Genomic DNA, 20,662 nt, shown 5'->3' with positions numbered 1-20,662 from the left:
TATATATAGAATAACAGATACCCGGGAGTGAGTTACAGACTGGAATCTAATCGAGGGGTTCGGGGTGCTTTATACATAGAATAACAGATAGTCGGGAGTGAGTTACAGACTGGAATCTAATCGATGGGTTTGGGTGGTTTATATATAGAATAACAGATACCCGGGAGTGAGTTACAGACTGGAATCTAATCGAGGGGTTCGGGGTGGTTTATATATAGAATAACAGATACTCGGGAGTGAGTTACAGGCTGGAATCTAATCGAGGGGTTCAGGGTGGTTTATATATAGAATAACAGATACTCGGGAGTGAGTTACAGACTGGAATCTAATCGAGGGGTTCGGGGTGGTTTATATATAGAATAACAGATACTCGGGAGTGAGTTACAGGCTGGAATCTAATCGAGGGGTTCAGGGTGGTTTATATATAGAATAACAGATACTCGGGAGTGAGTTACAGACTGGAATCTAATCGAGGGGTTACACTGGGTTATCAATGATGAATTCAGGAATAATGTCTGTAGAGAATAACTGAGATACCGCGCGTGTTTGGAACTCTCCGGAAAGCATTCTGGAATATATGTTCGCTCAGTCCTGTCTTTACCTGGCTTTGTTGTCTTCTGTGTTGTGATGGGTTTGTGACTGGTTCCCGGGGATTTGGTGGTTGTTGTGGAAACTGTGAATTAAAATAGTGAAGAATTCAACCCGAGATTAAATATAGAAGAACAGATATTCGAGAACATTCACACGAGAGGCTCAAAATAAGCAACTTCAGAGATTAAATCTGGAATAACAGATACCCGGGAGTGAGTTACAGACTGGAATCTAATCGAGGGGTTCAGGGTGGTTTATATATAGAATAACAGATACCCAGGAGTGAGTTACAGACTGGAATTTAATCGAGGGGTTCGGGGTGGTTTATATATAGAATAACAGATACCCGGGAGTGAGTTACAGACTGGAATCTAATCGAGGGGTTCGGGGTGGTTTATATATAGAATAACAGATACCCAGGAGTGAGTTACAGACTGGAATCGAATCGAGGGGTTCGGGGTGGTTTATATATAGAATGACAGATACCCGGGAGTGAGTTACAGACTGGAATCTAATCGAGGGGTTCGGGGTGGTTTATATATAGAATAACAGATACCCGGGAGTGAGTTACAGACTGGAATCTAATCGAGGGGTTCGAGGTGGTTTATATATAGAATAACAGATACCCGGAAGTGAGTTACAGACTGGAATCTAATCGAGGGGTTCAGGGTGGTTTATATATAGAATTACAGATACCCGGAAGTGAGTTACAGACTGGAATCTAATCGAGGGGTTCGGGGTGGTTTATACATAGAATAACAGATACTCGGGAGTGAGTTACAGACTGGAATCTAATCGAGGGGTTCGGGGTGGTTTATACATAGAATAACAGATACCCGGGAGTGAGTTACAGACTGGAATCTAATCGAGGGGTTCGGGGTGGTTTATATATAGAATAACAGATACCCGGGAGTGAGTTACAGACTGGAATCTAATCGAGGGGTTCGGGGTGGTTTATATATAGAATAACAGATACCCGGGAGTGAGTTACAGACTGGAATCTAATCGAGGGGTTACATTGGGTTATCAATGATGAATTCAGGAATAATGTCTGTAGAGAATAACTGAGATACCGCGCGTGTTTGGAACTCTCCGGAAAGCATTCTGGAATATATGTTCGCTCAGTCCTGTCTTTACCTGGCTTTGTTGTCTTCTGTGTTGTGATGGGTTTGTGACTGGTTCCCGGGGATTTGGTGGTTGTTGTGGAAACTGTGAATTAAAATAGTGAAGAATTCATCCCGAGATTAAATATAGAAGAACAGATATTCGAGAACATTCACACGAGAGGCTCAAAATAAGCGACTTCAGAGATTAAATCTGGAATAACAGATACCCGGGAGTGAGTTACAGACTGGAATCTAATCGAGGGGTTCGGGGTGGTGTATATATAGAAAAACGGATACCCAGGAGTGAGTTACAGACTGGAATCTAATCGAGGGATTCGAGGTGGTTTATATATAGAATAACAGATATCCAGCAGTGAGGTACAGACTGGAATCTAATCGAGGGATTCAGGGTGGTTTATATATAGAATAACAGATATCCAGCAGTGAGTTACAGACTGGAATCTAATCGAGGGGTTCGAGGTGGTTTATATATCGAATAACAGAAACCCGGGAGTGAGTTACAGCCTGGAATCTAATTGAGGGTTTTGGGGTGGTTTATGTATAGAATAACAGATACCCGGGAGTGAGTTACAGGCTGGAATCTAATCGAGGGGTTCGGGGTGGTTGATATGTAGAATAACAGATACCCGGGAGTGAGTTACAGACTGGAATCTAATCGAGGGGTTCGGGGTGGTTTATATATCGAATAACAGAAACCCGGGAGTGAGTTACAGCCTGGAATCTAATTGAGGGTTTTGGGGTGGTTTATGTATAGAATAACAGATACCCGGGAGTGAGTTACAGACTGGAATCGAATTGAGGGGTTCGGGGTGGATTATTTATAGAATAACAGATACCTGGGAGTAGGTTACAGGCTGGAATCTAATCGAGGGGTTCGGGGTGGTTGATATGTAGAATAACAGATACCCGGGAGTGAGTTACAGACTGGAATCTAATCGAGGGGTTCGGGGTGGTTTATATATAGAATAACAGATACCCGGGAGTGAGTTACAGCCTGGAATCTAATCGAGGGGTTCGGGGTGATTTATATGTAGAATAACAGATCCCCAGGAGTAAGTTACAGACTGGAATCTAATCGACGGATTCGGGGTGGTTTATAAATAGAATAACAGATATCCAGCAGTGAGTTACAGACTGGAATCTAATCGAGGGGTTCGAGGTGGTTTATATATCGAATAACAGATACCCGGGAGTGAGTTACAGACTGGAATCTAATCGAGGGGTTCGAGGTGGATTATATGTCGAATAAAAGATACCCGGGAGTGAGTTACAGCCTGGAATCTAATCGAGGGGTTTGGGGTGGTTTATGTATAGAATAACAGATACCCGGGAGTGAGGTACAGACTGGAATCGAATTGAGGGGTTCGGGGTGGATTATTTATAGAATAACAGATACCTGGGAGGGAGTTACAGACTGGAATCTAATCGAGAGGTTCAGGGTGGTTTATATATAGAATAACAGATACCCGGGAGTGAGTTACAGACTGGAATCTAATCGAGGTGTTCGGAGTGGTTTATATATAGAATAACAGATACCCGGGTGTGAGGTACAGACTGGAATCTAATCGAGGGGTTCGGGGTGGTTTATATATGGAATAACAGATATCCAGCAGTGAGTTACAGACTGGAATCTAATCGAGGGGTTCAGGATGGTTTATATATAGAATAACAGATACCCGGGAATGAGTTACAGACTGGAATCTAATCGAGGGGTTCGGGGTGATTTATATATAGAATAACAGGCACCCGGGAGTGAGTTACAGACTGGAATCTAATCGAGGGGTTCGAGGTGGTTTATATATCGAATAACAGATTCCCGGGAGTGAGTTACAGACTGGAATCTAATCGAGGTGTTCGAGGTGGTTTATATGTTGAATAACAGATACCCGGGAGTGAGTTACAGCCTGGAATCTATTCGAGGGGTTTAGGGTGGTTTATGTATAGAATAAAAGATACCCGGGAGTGAGTTACAGACTGGAATCGAATTGAGGGGTTCGGGGTGGATTATTTGTAGAATAACAGATACCCGGGTGTGAGGTACAGACTGGAATCTAATGGAGGGGTTCAGGGTGGTTTATATATAGTATAACAGATACCCGGGAGTGAGTTACAGACTGGAATCTAATGGAGGGGTTCAGTGTGGTTTATATATAGAATAACAGATACCCGGTAGTGAGTTACAGACTGGAATCTAATCGAGGGGTTCGGGGTGGTTAATATATAGAATAACAGATACCCGGGAGTGAGTTACAGACTGGAATCTAATCGAGGGGTTCGGGGTGGTTTATATATAGAATAACAGATACCCGGGAGTGAGTTACAGGCTGGAATCTAATCGAGGGGATCGGGGTGGTTTATATATAGAATAACAGATAGCCGGGAGTGAGTTACAGACTGGAATCGAATCGAGGGGTTACACTGGGTTATCAATGATGAATTCAGGAATAATGTCTGTAGAGAATAACTGAGATACCGCGCGTGTTTGGAACTCTCCGGAAAGCATTCAGGAATATATGTTCGCTCAGTCCTGTCTTTACCTGGCTTTGTTGTCTTCTGTGTTGTGATGGGTTTGTGACTGGTTCCCGGGGATTTGGTGGTTGTTGTGGAAACTGTGAATTAAAATAGTGAAGAATTCATCCCGAGATTAAATATTCAAGAACAGATATTCGAGAACATTCACACGAGAGGCTCAAAATAAGCAACTTGAGAGATTAAATCTGGAATAACAGATACCCGGGAGTGAGTTACAAACTGGAATCTAATCGAGGGTTTCAGGGTGGTTTATATATAGAATAACCGATCCCCGGGAGTGAGTTACAGACTGGAATCTAATCGAGGGGTTCGGGGTGGTTTATATATAGAATAACAGATACCCGGGAGTGGGTTACAGACTGGAATCTAATCGAGGGGTTCGGGGTGGTTCATATCAAGAATAACGGATACCCGGGTGTGAGTTACAGACTGGAATCTAATCGAGGGGTTCGGGGTGGTTTATATACAGAATAACAGATATCCAGGAGTGAGTTACAGACTGGAATCTAATCGAGGGGTTCAGGGTGGTTTATATATAGAATAACAGATACCCGGGAGTGAGTTACAGACTGGAATCTAATCGAGGGGTTCGGGGTGGTCTATATATAGAACAACAGATACCCAGGACTGAGTTACAGACTAGAATCTAATCGATGGGTTCGGGTTGGTTTATATATAGAATAACAGTTACCCGGGAGTGAGTTACAGACTGGAATCTAATCGAGGGGTTACACTGGGTTATCAATGATGAATTCAGGAATAATGTCTGTAGAGAATAACTGAGATACCGCGCGTGTTTGGAACTCTCCGGAAAGCATTCTGGAATATATTTTCGCTCAGTCCTGTCTTTACCTGGCTTTGTTGTCCTCTGTGTTGTGATGGGTTTGTGACTGGTTCCCGGGGATTTGGTGGTTGTTGTGGAAACTGTGAATTAAAATAGTGAAAATTTCATCCCGAGATTAAATATAGAAGCACAGATATTCGAGAACATTCACACGAGAGGCTCAAAATAAGCGACTTCAGAGCTTAAATCTGGAATAACAGACACCCGGGAGTGAGTAACAGACTGGAATCTAATTGAGGGGTTCAGGGTGGTTTATATATAGAATAACAGATACCCAGGAGTGAGTTACAGACTGGAATCTAATTGAGGGGTTCGGGGTGTTTTATACAAAGAAAAACAGATACCCAGGAGTGGGTTACAGACTGGAATCTAATCGAGGAGTTCAGGCTGGTTTATATATAGAATAACAGATACCCAGGGAGTGAGTTATAGACTGGAATTTAATCGAGGGGTTCAGTGTGGTTTATATATAGAATAACAGATAGCCAGGAGTGAGTTATAGACTGGAATCGAATCGAGGGGTTCAGGGTGGTTTATATATGGAATATCAGATACCCGGGAGTGAGTTACAGACTGGAATCTAATCGAGGGGTTCGGGGTGGTTTATATATAGAATGACAGATACCCGGGAGTGAGTTACAGACTGGAATCTAATCGAGGGGTTCGGGGTGGTTTATATATAGAATAACAGATACCCGGGAGTGAGTTACAGACTGGAATCTAATCGAGGGGTTCGGGGTGGTTTATATATAGAATAACAGATACCCGGGAGTGAGTTACAGACTGGAATCTAATCGAGGGGTTCGGGGTGGTTTATATATAGAATAACAGATACCCGGGAGTGAGTTACAGACTGGAATCTAATCGAGGGGTTACACTGGGTTATCAATGATGAAATCAGGAATAATGTCTGTAGAGAATAACTGAGATACCGCGCGTGTTTGGAACTCTCCGCAAAGCATTCTGGAATATATTTTCGCTCAGTCCTGTCTTTACCTGGCTTTGTTGTCTTCTGTGTTGTGATGGGTTTGTGACTGGTTCCCGGGGATTTGGTGGTTGTTGTGGAAACTGTGAATTAAAATAGTGAAGATTTCATCCCGAGATTAAATATAGAAGAACAGATATTCGAGAACATTCACACGAGAGGCTCAAAATAAGCGACTTCAGAGATTAAATCTGGAATAACAGATACCCAGGAGTGAGTAACAGACTGGAATCTAATCGAGGGGTTCAGGGTGGTTTATATATACAATAACAGATACCCAGGAGTGAGTTATAGACTGGAATTTAATCGAGGGGTTCGGGGTGGTTTATATATACAATAACAGATACCCAGGAGTGAGTTATCGACTGGAATCTAATCGAGGGGTTCAGGGTGGTTTATATATACAATAACAGATACCCAGGAGTGAGTTATAGACTGGAATCTAATCGAGGGGTTCAGGGTGGTTTATATATAGAATAACAGATACCCGGGAGTGAGTTATAGACTGGAATATAATCGAGGGGTTCAGGGTGGTTTATACAGAATAACAGATACCCTGGAGTGAGTTACAGACTGGAATCTAATCGAGAGGTTCAGGGTGGTTTATATATAGAATAACAGATACCCGGGAGAGAGTTACAGACTGGAATCAAATTGAGGGGTTCGGGGTGGTTTATATATAGAGTAACAGATACCCGGGAGTGAGTTACAGACTGGAATCTAATCGAGAGGTTCGGGGTGGTTTATATATAGAATAACAGATACCCGGGAGTGAGTTACAGACTGGAATCTAATCGAGAGGTTCGGGGTGGTTTATATATAGAATAACAGATACCCCGGAGTGAGATACAGACTGGAATCTAATCGAGTGGTTCGGAGTGGTTTATATATAGAATAACAGATACCCGGGAGTGAGTTACAGACTGGAATCTAATCGAGGGGTTCAGGGTGGTTTATATATAGAATAACAGATACCCGGGAGTGAGTTACAGACTGGAATCAAATTGAGGGGTTCGGGGTGGTTTATATATAGAATAACAGATACCCGGGAGTGAGTTACAGACTGGAATCTAATCGAGAGGTTCGGAGTGGTTTATATATAGAATAACAGATACCCGGGAGTGAGTTACAGACTGGAATCTAATCGAGGGGTTCAGGGTGGTTTATATATAGAATAACAGATACCTCGGAGTGAGTTACAGACTGGAATCTAATCGAGAGGTTCGGGGTGGTTTATATATAGAATAACAGATACCCGGGAGTGAGTTACAGACTGGAATCTAATCGAGGGGTTCAGGGTGGTTTATATATAGAATAACAGATACCTCGGAGTGAGTTACAGACTGGAATCTAATCGAGAGGTTCGGGGTGGTTAAAATATAGAACAACAGATACCCGGGAGTGAGTTACAGACTGGAATCTAATCGAGGGGTTCGGGGTGGTTTATATATAGAATAACAGATACCCGGGAGTGAGTTACAGACTGGAATCTAATCGAGGGGTTCGCGGTGGTTTATATATAGAATAACAGATACCCGGGAGTGAGTTACAGACTGGAATCTAATCGAGGGGTTACACTGGGTTATCAATGATGAATTCAGGAATAATGTCTGTGGAGAATAACTGAGATACCGCGCGTGTTTGGAACTCTCCGGAAAGCATGCTGGAATATATTTTCGCTCAGTCCTGTCTTTACCTGGCTTTGTTGTCTTCTGTGTTGTGATGGGTTTGTGACTGGTTCCCGGGGATTTGGTGGTTGTTGTGGAAACTGTGAATTAAAATAGTGAAGATTTCATCCCGAGATTAAATATAGAAGAACAGATATTCGAGAACATTCACACGAGAGGCTCAAAATAAGCAACTTCAGAGATTAAATCTGGAATAACAGATACCCGGGTGTGAGTTACAGACTGGAATCTAATCGAGGGGTTCGGGGTGGTTTATATATAGAATAACAGACACCCGGGAGTGAGTTACAGACTGGAATCTAATCGAGGGGTTCAGGGTGGTTTATATATAGAATAACAGATACCCGGGAGTGAGTTACAGACTGGAATCGAATCGAGGGGTTCGGGGTGGTTTATATATAGAATAACAGATACCCGGGAGTGAGTTACAGACTGGAATCTAATCGAGGGGTTCAGGGTGGTTTATATATAGAATAACAGATACCCGGGAGTGAGTTACAGACTGGACTCTAATCGAGGGTTTCAGGGTGGTTTATATATAGAATAACAGATACCCGGGAGTGAGTTACAGACTGGAATCTAATGAGGGGTTCAGGGTGGTTTATATATAGAATAACAGATACCCAGGAGTGCCTTACAGACTGGAATCTAATCGAGGGGTTCGGGGTGGTTTATATATAGAATAACAGATACCCGGGAGTGAGTTACAGACTGGAATCTAATCGAGGGGTTCAGGGTGGTTTATATATAGAATAACAGATACCCGGGAGTGAGTTACAGACTGGAATCTAATAGAGGGGTTCAGGGTGGTTTATATACAGAATAACAGATACCCAGGAGTGCCTTACAGACTGGAATCTAATCGAGGGGTTCAGGGTGGTTTATATAAAGAATAACAGATACCCGGGAGTGAGTTACAGACTGGAATCTAATCGAGGGGTTCAGGGTGGTTTATATATAGAATAACAGATACCCAGGAGTGCCTTACAGACTGGAATCTAATTGAGGGGTTCGTGGTGGTTTATATATAGAATAACAGATACCCGGGAGTGAGTTACAGACTGGAATCTAATCGAGGGGTTCGGGGCGGTTTATATATAGAATAACAGATACCCAGGAGTGAGTTATAGACTGGAATCTAACCGAGGGGTTCAGGGTGGTTTATATATAGAATAACAGATACCCGGGAGTGAGTTACAGACTGGAATCTAATCGAGGGGTTCGGAGTGGTTTATATATCGAATAACAGATACCCGGGAGTGAGTGACAGACTGGAATCTAATCGAGGGGTTCGGGGTGGTTTATATATAGAATAACAGATACCTGGGAATGAGTTACAGACTGGAATCTAATCGAGGTGTTCGGGGTGTTTTATATATAGAATAACAGATACCCGGGAGTGAGTTACAGGCTGGAATCTAATCGAGGGGTTCAGGGTGGTTTATATAGAATAACAGATACCCGGGAGTGAGTTACAGACTGGAATCAAATTGAGGGGTTCGGGGTGGTTTATATATAGAATAACAGATACCCGGGAGTGAGTTACAGACTGGAATCTAATCGAGGGGTTCAGGGTGGTTTATATATAGAATAACAGATACACGGGAGTGAGTTACAGACTGGAATCTAATCGAGGGGTTCGGGGTGGTTTATATATAGAATAACAGATACCCGGGAGTGAGTTACAGACTGGAATCTAATCGAGGGGTTCGGGGTGGTTTATATATAGGATAACAGATACCCGGGAGTGAGTTGCAGACTGGAATCTAATCGAGGGGATACACTGGGTTATCAATGATGAATTCAGGAATAATGTCTGTGGAGAATAACTGAGATACCGCGCGTGTTTGGAACTCTCCGGAAAGCATTCTGGAATATATTTTCGCTCAGTCCTGTCTTTACCTGGCTTTGTTGTCTTCTGTGTTGTGATGGGTTTGTGACTGGTTCCCGGGGATTTGGTGGTTGTTGTGGAAACTGTGAATTAAAATAGTGAAGAATTCATCCCGAGATTAAATATAGAAGAACAGATATTCGAGAACATTCACACGGGAGGCTCAAAATAAGCAACTTCAGAGATTAAATCTGGAATAACAGATACCCGGGAATTAGTTACAGACTGGAATCTAATCGAGGGGTTCAGGGTGGTTTATATATAGAATAACAGATACCCAGGAGTGAGTTACAGACTGGAATCTAATCGAGGGGTTCGGGGTGGTTTATATATAGAATAACAGATACCCAGGAGTGGGTTACAGACTGGGATCTAATCGAGGAGTTCAGGCTGGTTTATATATAGAATAACGGATACCCGGGAGTGAGTTACAGATTGGAATCTAATCGAGGGGGTCAGAGTCGTTTATATATAGAATAACAGATACCCGGGAGTGAGTCACAGACTGGGATCTAAATGAGGGGCTCAGGGTGTTTTATATATAGAATAACAGATACCCGGGAGTGAGTTACAGGCTGGAATCTAATCGAGGGGTTCAGGGTGGTTTATATAGAATAACAGATACCCTGGAGTGAGTTACAGACTGGAATCAAATTGAGGGGTTCGGGGTGGTTTATATATAGAATAATAGATACCCGGGAGTGAGTTACAGACTGGAATCTAATCGAGAGGTTCGGGGTGGTTTATATATAGAATAACAGATACCCTGGAGTGAGTTACAGACTGGAATCTAATCGAGAGGTTCGGGGTGGTTTATATATAGAATAACAGATACCCGGGAGTGAGTTACAGACTGGAATCTAATTGAGGGGTTCAGGGTGGTTTAAATATAGAATAACAGATACCCCGGAGTGAGTTACAGACTGGAATCTAATCGAGCGGTTCAGGGTGGTTTATATATACAATAACAGATACCCACGAGTGAGTTATAGACTGGAATCTAATCGAGGGGTTCAGGGTGGTTTATATATAGAATAACAGATACCCGGGAGTGAGTTACAGACTGGGATCTAAATGAGGGGCTCAGGGTGTTTTATATATAGAATAACAGATACCCGGGAGAGAGTTACAGGCTGGAATCTAATCGAGGGGTTCAGGGTGGTTTATATAGAATAACAGATACCCGGGAGTGAGTTACAGACTGGAATCAAATTGAGGGGTTCGGGGTGGTTTATATATAGAATAACAGATACCCGGGAGTGAGTTACAGACTGGAATCTAATCGAGGGGTTCAGGGTGGTTTATATATAGAATAACAGATACCCGGGAGTGAGTTACAGACTGGAATCTAATCGAGGGGTTCGGGGTGGTTAATATATAGAATAACAGATACCCGGGAGTGAGTTACAGACGGGAATCGAATCGAGGGGTTACATTGGGTTACCAATGATGAATTCAGGAATAATGACTGTAGAGAATAACTGAGATACCGCGCGTGTTTGGAACTCTCCGGAAAGCATTCTGGAATATATTTTCGCTCAGTCCTGTCTTTACCTGGCTTTGTTGTCTTCTGTGTTGTGATGGGTTTGTGACTGGTTCCCGGGGATTTGGTGGTTGTTGTGGAAACTGTGAATTAAAATAGTGCAGAATTCATCCCGAGATTAAATATAGAAGAACAGATATTCGAGAACATTCACACGAGAGGCTCAAAATAAGCAACTTCAGAGATTAAATCTGGAATAACAGATACCAGGGAGTGAGTTACAGACTGGAATCTAATCGAGGGGTTTGGGGTGGTTTATATATAGAATAACAGATACCCGGGAGTGAGTTACAGATTGGAATCTAATCGAGGGGGTCAGAGTGGTTTATATATGGAATAACAGATACCCGGGAGTGAGTTACAGACTGGGATCTAAATGAGGGGCTCAGGGTGTTTTATATAAAGAATAACAGATACCCGGGAGTGAGTTACAGGCTGGAATCTAATCGAGGGGTTCAGGGTGGTTTATATAGAATAACAGAAAGCCTGGAGTGAGTTACAGACTGGAATCAAGTTGAGGGGTTCGGGGTGGTTTATATATAGAATAACAGATACCCGGGAGTGAGTTACAGACTGGAATCTAATCGAGAGGTTCGGGGTGGTTTATATACAGAATAACAGATACCCTGGAGTGAGTTACAGACTGGAATCTAATCGAGAGGTTCGGGGTGGTTTATATATAGAATAACAGATACCCGGGAGTGAGTTACAGACTGGAATCTAATCGAGGGGTTCAGGGTGGTTTATAAATAGAATAACAGATACCCCGGAGTGAGTTACAGACTGGAATCTAATCGAGGCGTTCAGGGTGGTTTATATATACAATAACAGATGCCCACGAGTGAGTTATAGACTGGAATCTAATCGAGGGGTTCAGGGTGGTTTATATAGAGAATAACAGATACCCGGGAGTGAGTTACAGACTGGGATCTAAATGAGGGGCTCAGGGTGGTTTATATATAGAATAACAGATACCCGGGAGTGAGTTACGGGCTGGAATCTAATCGAGGGGTTCAGGGTGGTTTTATATAGAATAACAGATACTCGGGAGTGAGTTACAGACTGGAATCTAATCGAGGGGTTCAGGGTGGTTAATATATAGAATAACAGATACCCGGGAGTGAGTTACAGACTGGAATCTAATCGAGGGGTTCGGGGTGGTTTATATATAGAATAACAGGTACCCGGGAGTGAGTTACAGACTGGAATCTAATCGAGAGGTTCGGGTGGTTTATATATAGAATAACAGATACTCGGGAGTGAGGTACAGACTGGAATCTAATCGAGGGGTTCAGGGTGGTTTATATATAGAATAACAGATACTCGGGAGTGAGTTCCAGACTGGAATCTAATCGAGGGGTTCGGGGTGGTTTATATATAGAATAACAGATACCCGGGAGTGAGTTACAGACTGGAATCGAATCGAGGGGTTCGGGGTGGTTTATATATAGAATAACAGATACCCAGGAGTGAGTTACAGACTGGAATCTAATCGAGGGGTTCGGGGTGGTTCATATATAGAATAACAGATACCCGGAAGTGAGTTACAGACGGGAATCGAATCGAGGGGTTACACTGGGTTATCAATGATGAATTCAGGAATAATGTCTGTAGAGAATAACTGAGATACCGCGCGTGTTTGGAACTCTCCGGAAAGCATTCTGGAATATATTTTCGCTCAGTCCTGTCTTTACCTGGCTTTGTTGTCTTCTGTGTTGTGATGGGTTTGTGAGTGGTTCCCGGGGATTTGGTGGTTGTTGTGGAAACTGTGAATTAAAATAGTGAAGAAATCATCCCGAGATTAAATATAGAAGAACAGATATTCGAGAACATTCACACGAGAGGCTCAAAATAAGCAACTTCAGAGATTAAATCTGGAATAACAGATACCCGGGAGTGAGTTACAGACTGGAATCTAATCGAGGGGTTCGGGGTGGTTTATATATAGAATAACAGATACCCAGGAGTGAGTTACAGACTGGAATCTTATCGAGGGGTTCGGGGTGGTTTATATATAGAATAACAGATACCCAGGAGTGAGTTACAGACTGGAATCTAATCGAGGGGTTCGGGGTGGTTTCTATATAGAATCACAGATACCCGGGAGTGAGTTACAGACTGGAATCTATTCGAGGGGTTCAGGATGGTTTATATATACAATAACAGATACCCAGGAGTGAGTTACAGACTGGAATCTAATCGAGCGGTTCGGGGTGGTTTATATATAGAATAACAGATACCCGGGAGTGAGTTACAGACGGGAATCTAATCGAGGGGTTCGGGGTGGTTTATATATAGAATAACAGATACCCGGGAGTGAGTTACAGACTGGAATCGAATCGAGGGGTTACACTGGGTTATCAATGATGAATTCAGGAATAATGTCTGTAGAGAATAACTGAGATACCGCGCGTGTTTGGAACTCTCCGGAAAGCATTCTGGAATATATTTTCGCTCAGTCCTGTCTTTACCTGGCTTTGTTGTCTTCTGTGTTGTGATGGGTTTGTGACTGGTTCCCGGGGATTTGGTGGTTGTTGTGGAAACTGTGAATTAAAATAGTGAAGAATTCATCCCGAGATTAAATATAGAAGAACAGATATTCGAGAACATTCACACGTGAAGCTCAAAATAAGCAACTTCAGAGATTAAATCTGGAATAACAGATACCAGGGAGTGAGTTACAGACTGGAATCTAATCGAGGGGTTCAGGGTGGTTTATATATAGAATAACAGATACCCGGGAGTGAGTTACAGATTGGAATCTAATCGAGGGGGTCAGAGTGGTTTATATATGCAATAACAGATACCCGGGAGTGAGTTCCAGACTGGGATCTAAATGAGGGGCTCAGGGTGTTTTATATATAGAATAACAGATACCCAGGAGTGAGTTACAGGCTGGAATCTAATCGAGGGGTTCAGGGTGGTTTATATAGAATAACAGAAAGCCTGGAGTGAGTTACAGACTGGAATCAAATTGAGGGGTTCGGGGTGGTTTATATATAGAATAACAGATACCCGGGAGTGAGTTACAGACTGGAATCTAATCGAGAGGTTCGGGGTGGTTTATATACAGAATAACAGATACCCTGGAGTGAGTTACAGACTGGAATCTAATCGAGAGGTTCGGGGTGGTTTATATATAGAATAACAGATACCCGGGAGTGAGTTACAGACTGGAATCTAATCGAGGGGTTCAGGGTGGTTTATATATAGAATAACAGATACCCCGGAGTGAGTTACAGACTGGAATCTAATCGAGGCGTTCAGGGTGGTTTATATATACAATAACAGATGCCCACGAGTGAGTTATAGACTGGAATCTAATCGAGGGGTTCGGGGTGGTTTATATATAGAATAACAGATACCCGGGAGTGAGTTACAGACTGGAATCTAATCGAGGGGTTCAGGGTGGTTTATATATAGAATAACAGATACCCCGGAGTGAGTTACAGACTGGAATCTAATCGAGGCGTTCAGGGTGGTTTATATATAAAATAACAGATGCCCACGAGTGAGTTATAGACTGGAATCTAATCGAGGGGTTCAGGGTGGTTTATATATAGAATAACAGACACCCGGGAGTGAGTTACAGACTGGGATCTAAATGAGGGGCTCAGGGTGGTTTATATATAGAATAACAGATACCCGGGAGTGAGTTACGGGCTGGAATCTAATCGAGGGGTTCAGGGTGGTTTATATATAGAATAACAGATACTCGGGAGTGAGTTACAGACTGGAATCTAATCGAGGGGTTCGGGGTGGTTAATATATAGAATAACAGATACCCGGGAGTGAGTTACAGACTGGAATCTAATCGAGGGGTTCGGGTGGTTTATATATAGAATAACAGATACTCGGGAGTGAGTTACAGACTGGAATCTAATCGAGGGGTTCAGGGTGGTTTATATATAGAATAACAGATACTCGGGAGTGAGTTCCAGACTGGAATCTAATCGAGGGGTTCGGGGTGGTTTATATATAGAATAACAGATACCCGGGAGTGAGTTACAGACTGGAATCGAATCGAGGGGTTCGGGGTGGTTAATATATAGAATAACAGATACCCAGGAGTGAGTTACAGACTGGAATCTAATCGAGGGGTTTGAGGTCGTTTATATATAGAATAACAGATACCCAGGAGTGAGTTACAGACTGGAATCTAATCGAGGGGTTCGGGGTGGTTCATATATAGAATAACAGATACCCGGGAGTGAGTTACAGACTGGAATCTAATCGAGGGGTTCGGGGTGGTTAAAATATAGAACAACAGATACCCGGGAGTGAGTTACAGACTGGAATCTAATCGAGGGGTTCGGGGTGATTTATATATAGAATAACAGATACCCGGGAGTGAGTTCCAGACTGGAAGCTAATCGAGGGGTTTGGGGTGGTTTATATATAGAATAACAGATACCCGGGTGTGAGTTACAGACTGGAATCTAATCGAGGGGTTACACTGGGTTACCAATGATGAATTCAGGAATAATGTCTGTAGAGAATAACTGAGATACCGCGCGTGTTTGGAACTCTCCGGAAAGCATTCTGGAATATATTTTCGCTCAGTCCTGCCTTTACCTGGCTTTGTTGTCTTCTGTGTTGTGATGGGTTTGTGACTGGTTCCCGGGGATTTGGTGGTTGTTGTGGAAACTGTGAATTAAAATAGTGAAGAATTCATCCCGAGATTAAATATAGAAGAACAGATATTCGAGAACATTCACACGAGAGGCTCAAAATAAGCAACTTCAGAGATTAAATCTGGAATAACAGATACCCGGGAGTGAGTTACAGACTGGAATCTAATCGAGGGGTTCAGGGTGGTTTATATATAGAATAACAGATCCCCAGGAGTGAGTTACAGACTGGAATATAATCGAGGGGTTCGGGGTGGTTTATATATAGAATAACAGATACCCGGGAGTGAGTTACAGACTGGAATCTAATCGAGGGGTTCAGGGTGGTTTATATATAGAATAACAGATACCCGGGAGTGAGTTACAGACTGGAATATAATCGAGGGGTTCGGGGTGGTTTATATATAGAATAACAGTTACCCGGGAGTGAGTTACATACTGGAATATAATCGAGGGGTTCGGGGTGGTTTATATATAGAATAACAGACACCCGGGAGTGAGTTACAGACTGGAATCTAATCGAGGGGTTCAGGGTGGTTTATATATAGAATAACAGATACCCAGGAGTGAGTTACAGACTGGAATATAATCGAGGGGTTCGGGGTGGTTTATATATAGAATAACAGATACCCAGGAGTGAGTTACAGACTGGAATCTTATCGAGGGGTTCGGGGTGGTTTATATATAGAATAACAGATACCCGGGAGTGAGTTACAGACTGGAATCTAATCGAGGGGTTCAGGGTGGTTTATATATAGAATAACAGATACCCGGGAGTGAGTTACAGACTGGAATATAATCGAGGGGTTCGGGGTGGTTTATATATAGAATAACAGTTACCCGGGAGTGAGTTACATACTGGAATATAATCGAGGGGTTCGGGGTGGTTTATATATAGAATAACAGACACCCGGGAGTGAGTTACAGACTGGAATCTAATCGAGGGGTTCAGGGTGGTTTATATATAGAATAACAGATACCCAGGAGTGAGTTACAGACTGGAATATAATCGAGGGGTTCGGGGTGGTTTATATATAGAATAACAGATACCCAGGAGTGAGTTACAGACTGGAATCTTATCGAGGGGTTCGGGGTGGTTTATATATAGAATAACAGATACCCAGGAGTGAGTTACAGACTGGAATCGAATCGAGGGGTTCGGGGTGGTTTCTATATAGAATCACAGATACCCGGGAGTGAGTTACAGACTGGAATCTATTCGAGGGGTTCAGGATGGTTTATATATAGAATAACAGATACCCGGGAGTGAGTTACAGACTGGAATCTAATCGAGGTGTTCAGGGTGGTTTATATATAGAATAACAGATACCCAGGAGTGAGTTATAGACTGGAATCTAACCGAGGGGTTCAGGGTGGTTTATATATAGAATAACAGATACCCGAGAGTGAGTTACAGACCGGAATCTAATCGAGGGGTTCGGGGTGGTTTATATATAGAATAACAGATACCCGGGAGTGAGATACAGACTGGAATCTAATCGAGGGGTTCGAGGTGGTTTATATATAGAATAACAGATACTCGGGAGTGAGTTACAGATGGAATCTAATCGAGGGGTTCGGGTTGGTTTATATATAGAATAACAGATACACGGGAGTGAGTTACAGACTGGAATCTAATCGAGGGGTTCGGGGTGGTTTCTATATAGAATCACAGATACCCGGGAGTGAGTTACAGACTGGAATCTATTCGAGGGGTTCAGGATGGTTTATATATAGAATAACAGATACCCGGGAGTGAGTTACAGACTGGAATCTAATCGAGGTGTTCAGGGTGGTTTATATATAGAATAACAGATACCCAGGAGTGAGTTATAGACTGGAATCTAACCGAGGGGTTCAGGGTGGTTTATATATAGAATAACAGATACCCGGGAGTGAGTTACAGACTGGAATCTAATCGAGGGGTTCGGGGTGGTTTATATATAGAATAACAGATACCCGGGAGTGAGATACAGACTGGAATCTAATCGAGGGGTTCGAGGTGGTTTATATATAGAATAACAGATACTCGGGAGTGAGTTACAGATGGAATCTAATCGAGGGGTTCGGGTTGGTTTATATATAGAATAACAGATACACGGGAGTGAGTTACAGACTGGAATCGAATCGAGGGGTTACACTGGGTTATCAATGATGAATTCAGGAATAATGTCTGTAGAGAATAACTGAGATACCGCGCGTGTTTGGAACTCTCCGGAAAGCATTCTGGAATATATTTTCGCTCAGTCCTGTCTTTACCTGGCTTTGTTGTCTTCTGTGTTGTGATGGGTTTGTGACTGGTTCCCGGGGATTTGGTGGTTGTTGTGGGAACTGTGAATTAAAATAGTGAAGAATTCATCCCGAGATTAAATATAGAAGAACAGATATTCAAGAACATTCACACGAGAGGAACAAAATAAGCAACTTCAGAGGTTATATCTGGAATAACAGATACCCGGGAGTGAGTTACAGACTGGAATCTAATCGAGGGGTTCGGGGTGGTTTATATATAGAATAACAGAAACCCGGGAGTGAGTTATAGACTGGAATCTAATCGAGGGGTTCAGGGTGGTTTATATATACAATACCAGATACCCAGGAGTGAGTTACAGACTGGGATCTAATCGAGGGGTTCGGGGTGGATTCTATATAGAATAACAGATACCCAGGAGTGAGTTATAGACTGGAATCTAATCGAGGGGTTCAGTGTGGTTTATATATAGAATAACAGATACCCGGGAGCCAGTTACAGACTGGAATCTAATCGAGGGGTTCAGGCTGGTTTATATATAGAATAACAGACACTCGGGAGTGAGTTACAGACTGGGATCTAATCGAGGGGTTCGGGGTGGTTTCTATATAGAATAACAGGTACCCGGGAGTGAGTTACAGACTGGAATCTATTCGAGGGGTTCAGGCTGGTTTATATATACAATAACAGATACCTAGGAGTGAGTTATAGACTGGAATCTAATCGAGGGGTTCAGGGTGGTTTATGTATAGACTAACAGATACCCGGGAGCTAGTTGCAGACTGGAATCTAATCGAGGGTTTCAGGGTGGTTTATATATAGAATAACAGATCCCCAGGAGTGAGTTAGAGACTGGAATCTAATCGAGGGGTTCAGGGTGGTTTATATATAGAATAACAGATACCCGGGAGTGAGTTACAGACTGGAATCTAATCGAGGGGTTCGGAGTGGTTTATATATCGAATAACAGATACCCGGGAGTGAGTGACAGACTGGAATGTAATCGAGGGGTTCGGGGTGGTTTCTATAGAATAACAGATACCTGGGAGTGAGTTACAGACTGGAATCTAATCGAGGGGTTCGGGGTGTTTTATATATAGAATAACAGATACCCGGGAGTGAGTTACAGGCTGGAATCTAATCGAGGGGTTCAGGGTGGTTTATATAGAATAACAGATACCCGGGAGTGAGTTACAGACTGGAATCAAATTGAGGGGTTCGGGGTGGTTTATATATAGAATAACAGATACCCGGGAGTGAGTTACAGACTGGAATCTAATCGAGGGGTTCAGGGTGGTTTATATATAGAATAACAGATACCCGGGAGTGAGTTACAGACTGGAATCTAATCGAGGGGTTCGGGGTGGTTTATATATAGGATAACAGATACCCGGGAGTGAGTTACAGACTGGAATCTAATCGAGGGGTTCGGGGTGGTTTATATATAGGATAACAGATACCCGAGAGTGAGTTACAGACTGGAATCTAATCGAGGGGTTACACTGGGTTATCAATGATGAATTCAGGAATAATGTCTGTGGAGAATAACTGAGATACCGCGCGTGTTTGGAACTCTCCGGAAAGCATTCTGGAATATATGTTCGCTCAGTCCTGTCTTTACCTGGCTTTGTTGTCTTCTGTGTTGTGATGGGTTTGTGACTGGTTCCCGGGGATTTGGTGGTTGTTGTGGAAACTGTGAATTAAAATAGTGAAGAATTCATCCCGAGATTAAATATAGAAGAACAGATATTCGAGAACATTCACACGAGAAGCTCAAAATAAGCAACTTCAGAGATTAAATCTGGAATAACAGATACCCGGGAGTGAGTTACAGACTGGAATCTAATCGAGGGGTTCGGGATGGTTTATATATAGAATAACAGATACCCAGGAGTGAGTTACAGACTGGAATCTAATCGAGGGGTTCGGGGTGGTTTGTATATAGAATAACAGATACTCGGGAGTGAGTTACAGACTGGAATCTAATCGAGGGGTTCAGTGTGGTTTATATATAGAATAACAGATACCCGGGAGTGAGTTACAGACTGGAATCTAATCGAGGGGTTCAGTGTGGTTTATATATAGAATAACAGATACTCGGGAGTGAGTTACAGACTGGAATCTAATCGAGGGGTTCGGGGTGGTTTCTATATAGAATAATAGATACCCGGGAGTGAGTTACAGACTGGAATCTATTCGAGGGGTTCAGGCTGGTTTATATATACAATAACAGATACCCAGGAGTGAGTTATAGACTGGAATCTAATCGAGGGGTTCAGGGTGGTTTATATATAGAATAACAGATACCCGGGAGTGAGTTACAGACTGGAATCTAATCGAGGGTTTCAGGGCGGTGTATATATAGAATAACAGATACCCAGGAGTGAGTTATAGACTGGAATCTAATCGAGGGGTTCAGTGTGTTTTATTTATACAATAACAGATACCCAGGAGTGAGTTATAGACTGGAATCTAATTGAGGGGTTCAGGGTGGTTTATATATAGAATAACAGAAAACCGGGAGTGAGTTACCGACTGGAATCTAATCGAGGGGCTCGGGGTGGTTTATATATAGAATA

General features: G+C 42.7%; 1 protein-coding gene across 1 annotated transcript in view; it reads right to left on the bottom strand.

Annotated features, from left to right (window-relative positions):
• LOC144487293 (IgGFc-binding protein-like) overlaps positions 1-20,662 on the bottom strand; it is a gene marked incomplete at its 3' end in the record, with an annotated part of 192,889 nt that overhangs the window by 145,246 nt on the left and 26,981 nt on the right. Inside the window, exons 11-23 of the mRNA XM_078205374.1 lie at positions 19,705-19,776; positions 18,092-18,163; positions 15,777-15,848; positions 13,673-13,744; positions 12,896-12,967; positions 11,213-11,284; positions 9,670-9,741; positions 7,776-7,847; positions 6,091-6,162; positions 5,103-5,174; positions 4,256-4,327; positions 1,729-1,800; positions 602-673 (exon numbers count right to left, since the gene is read on the bottom strand). Of these exons, the coding sequence (XP_078061500.1) occupies positions 602-673; positions 1,729-1,800; positions 4,256-4,327; positions 5,103-5,174; positions 6,091-6,162; positions 7,776-7,847; positions 9,670-9,741; positions 11,213-11,284; positions 12,896-12,967; positions 13,673-13,744; positions 15,777-15,848; positions 18,092-18,163; positions 19,705-19,776 (936 nt within the window). The remainder of the gene's footprint in view (positions 1-601; positions 674-1,728; positions 1,801-4,255; positions 4,328-5,102; positions 5,175-6,090; positions 6,163-7,775; positions 7,848-9,669; positions 9,742-11,212; positions 11,285-12,895; positions 12,968-13,672; positions 13,745-15,776; positions 15,849-18,091; positions 18,164-19,704; positions 19,777-20,662) is intronic.

This window comes from Mustelus asterias, unplaced genomic scaffold (assembly GCF_964213995.1).
Source record: "Mustelus asterias unplaced genomic scaffold, sMusAst1.hap1.1 HAP1_SCAFFOLD_707, whole genome shotgun sequence".
Taxonomy (NCBI): Eukaryota; Metazoa; Chordata; class Chondrichthyes; order Carcharhiniformes; family Triakidae; genus Mustelus; species Mustelus asterias.
The sequence above is the reverse complement of the archived record's forward strand: the minus strand, read 5'-3'. Positions and strand labels throughout refer to the sequence as shown.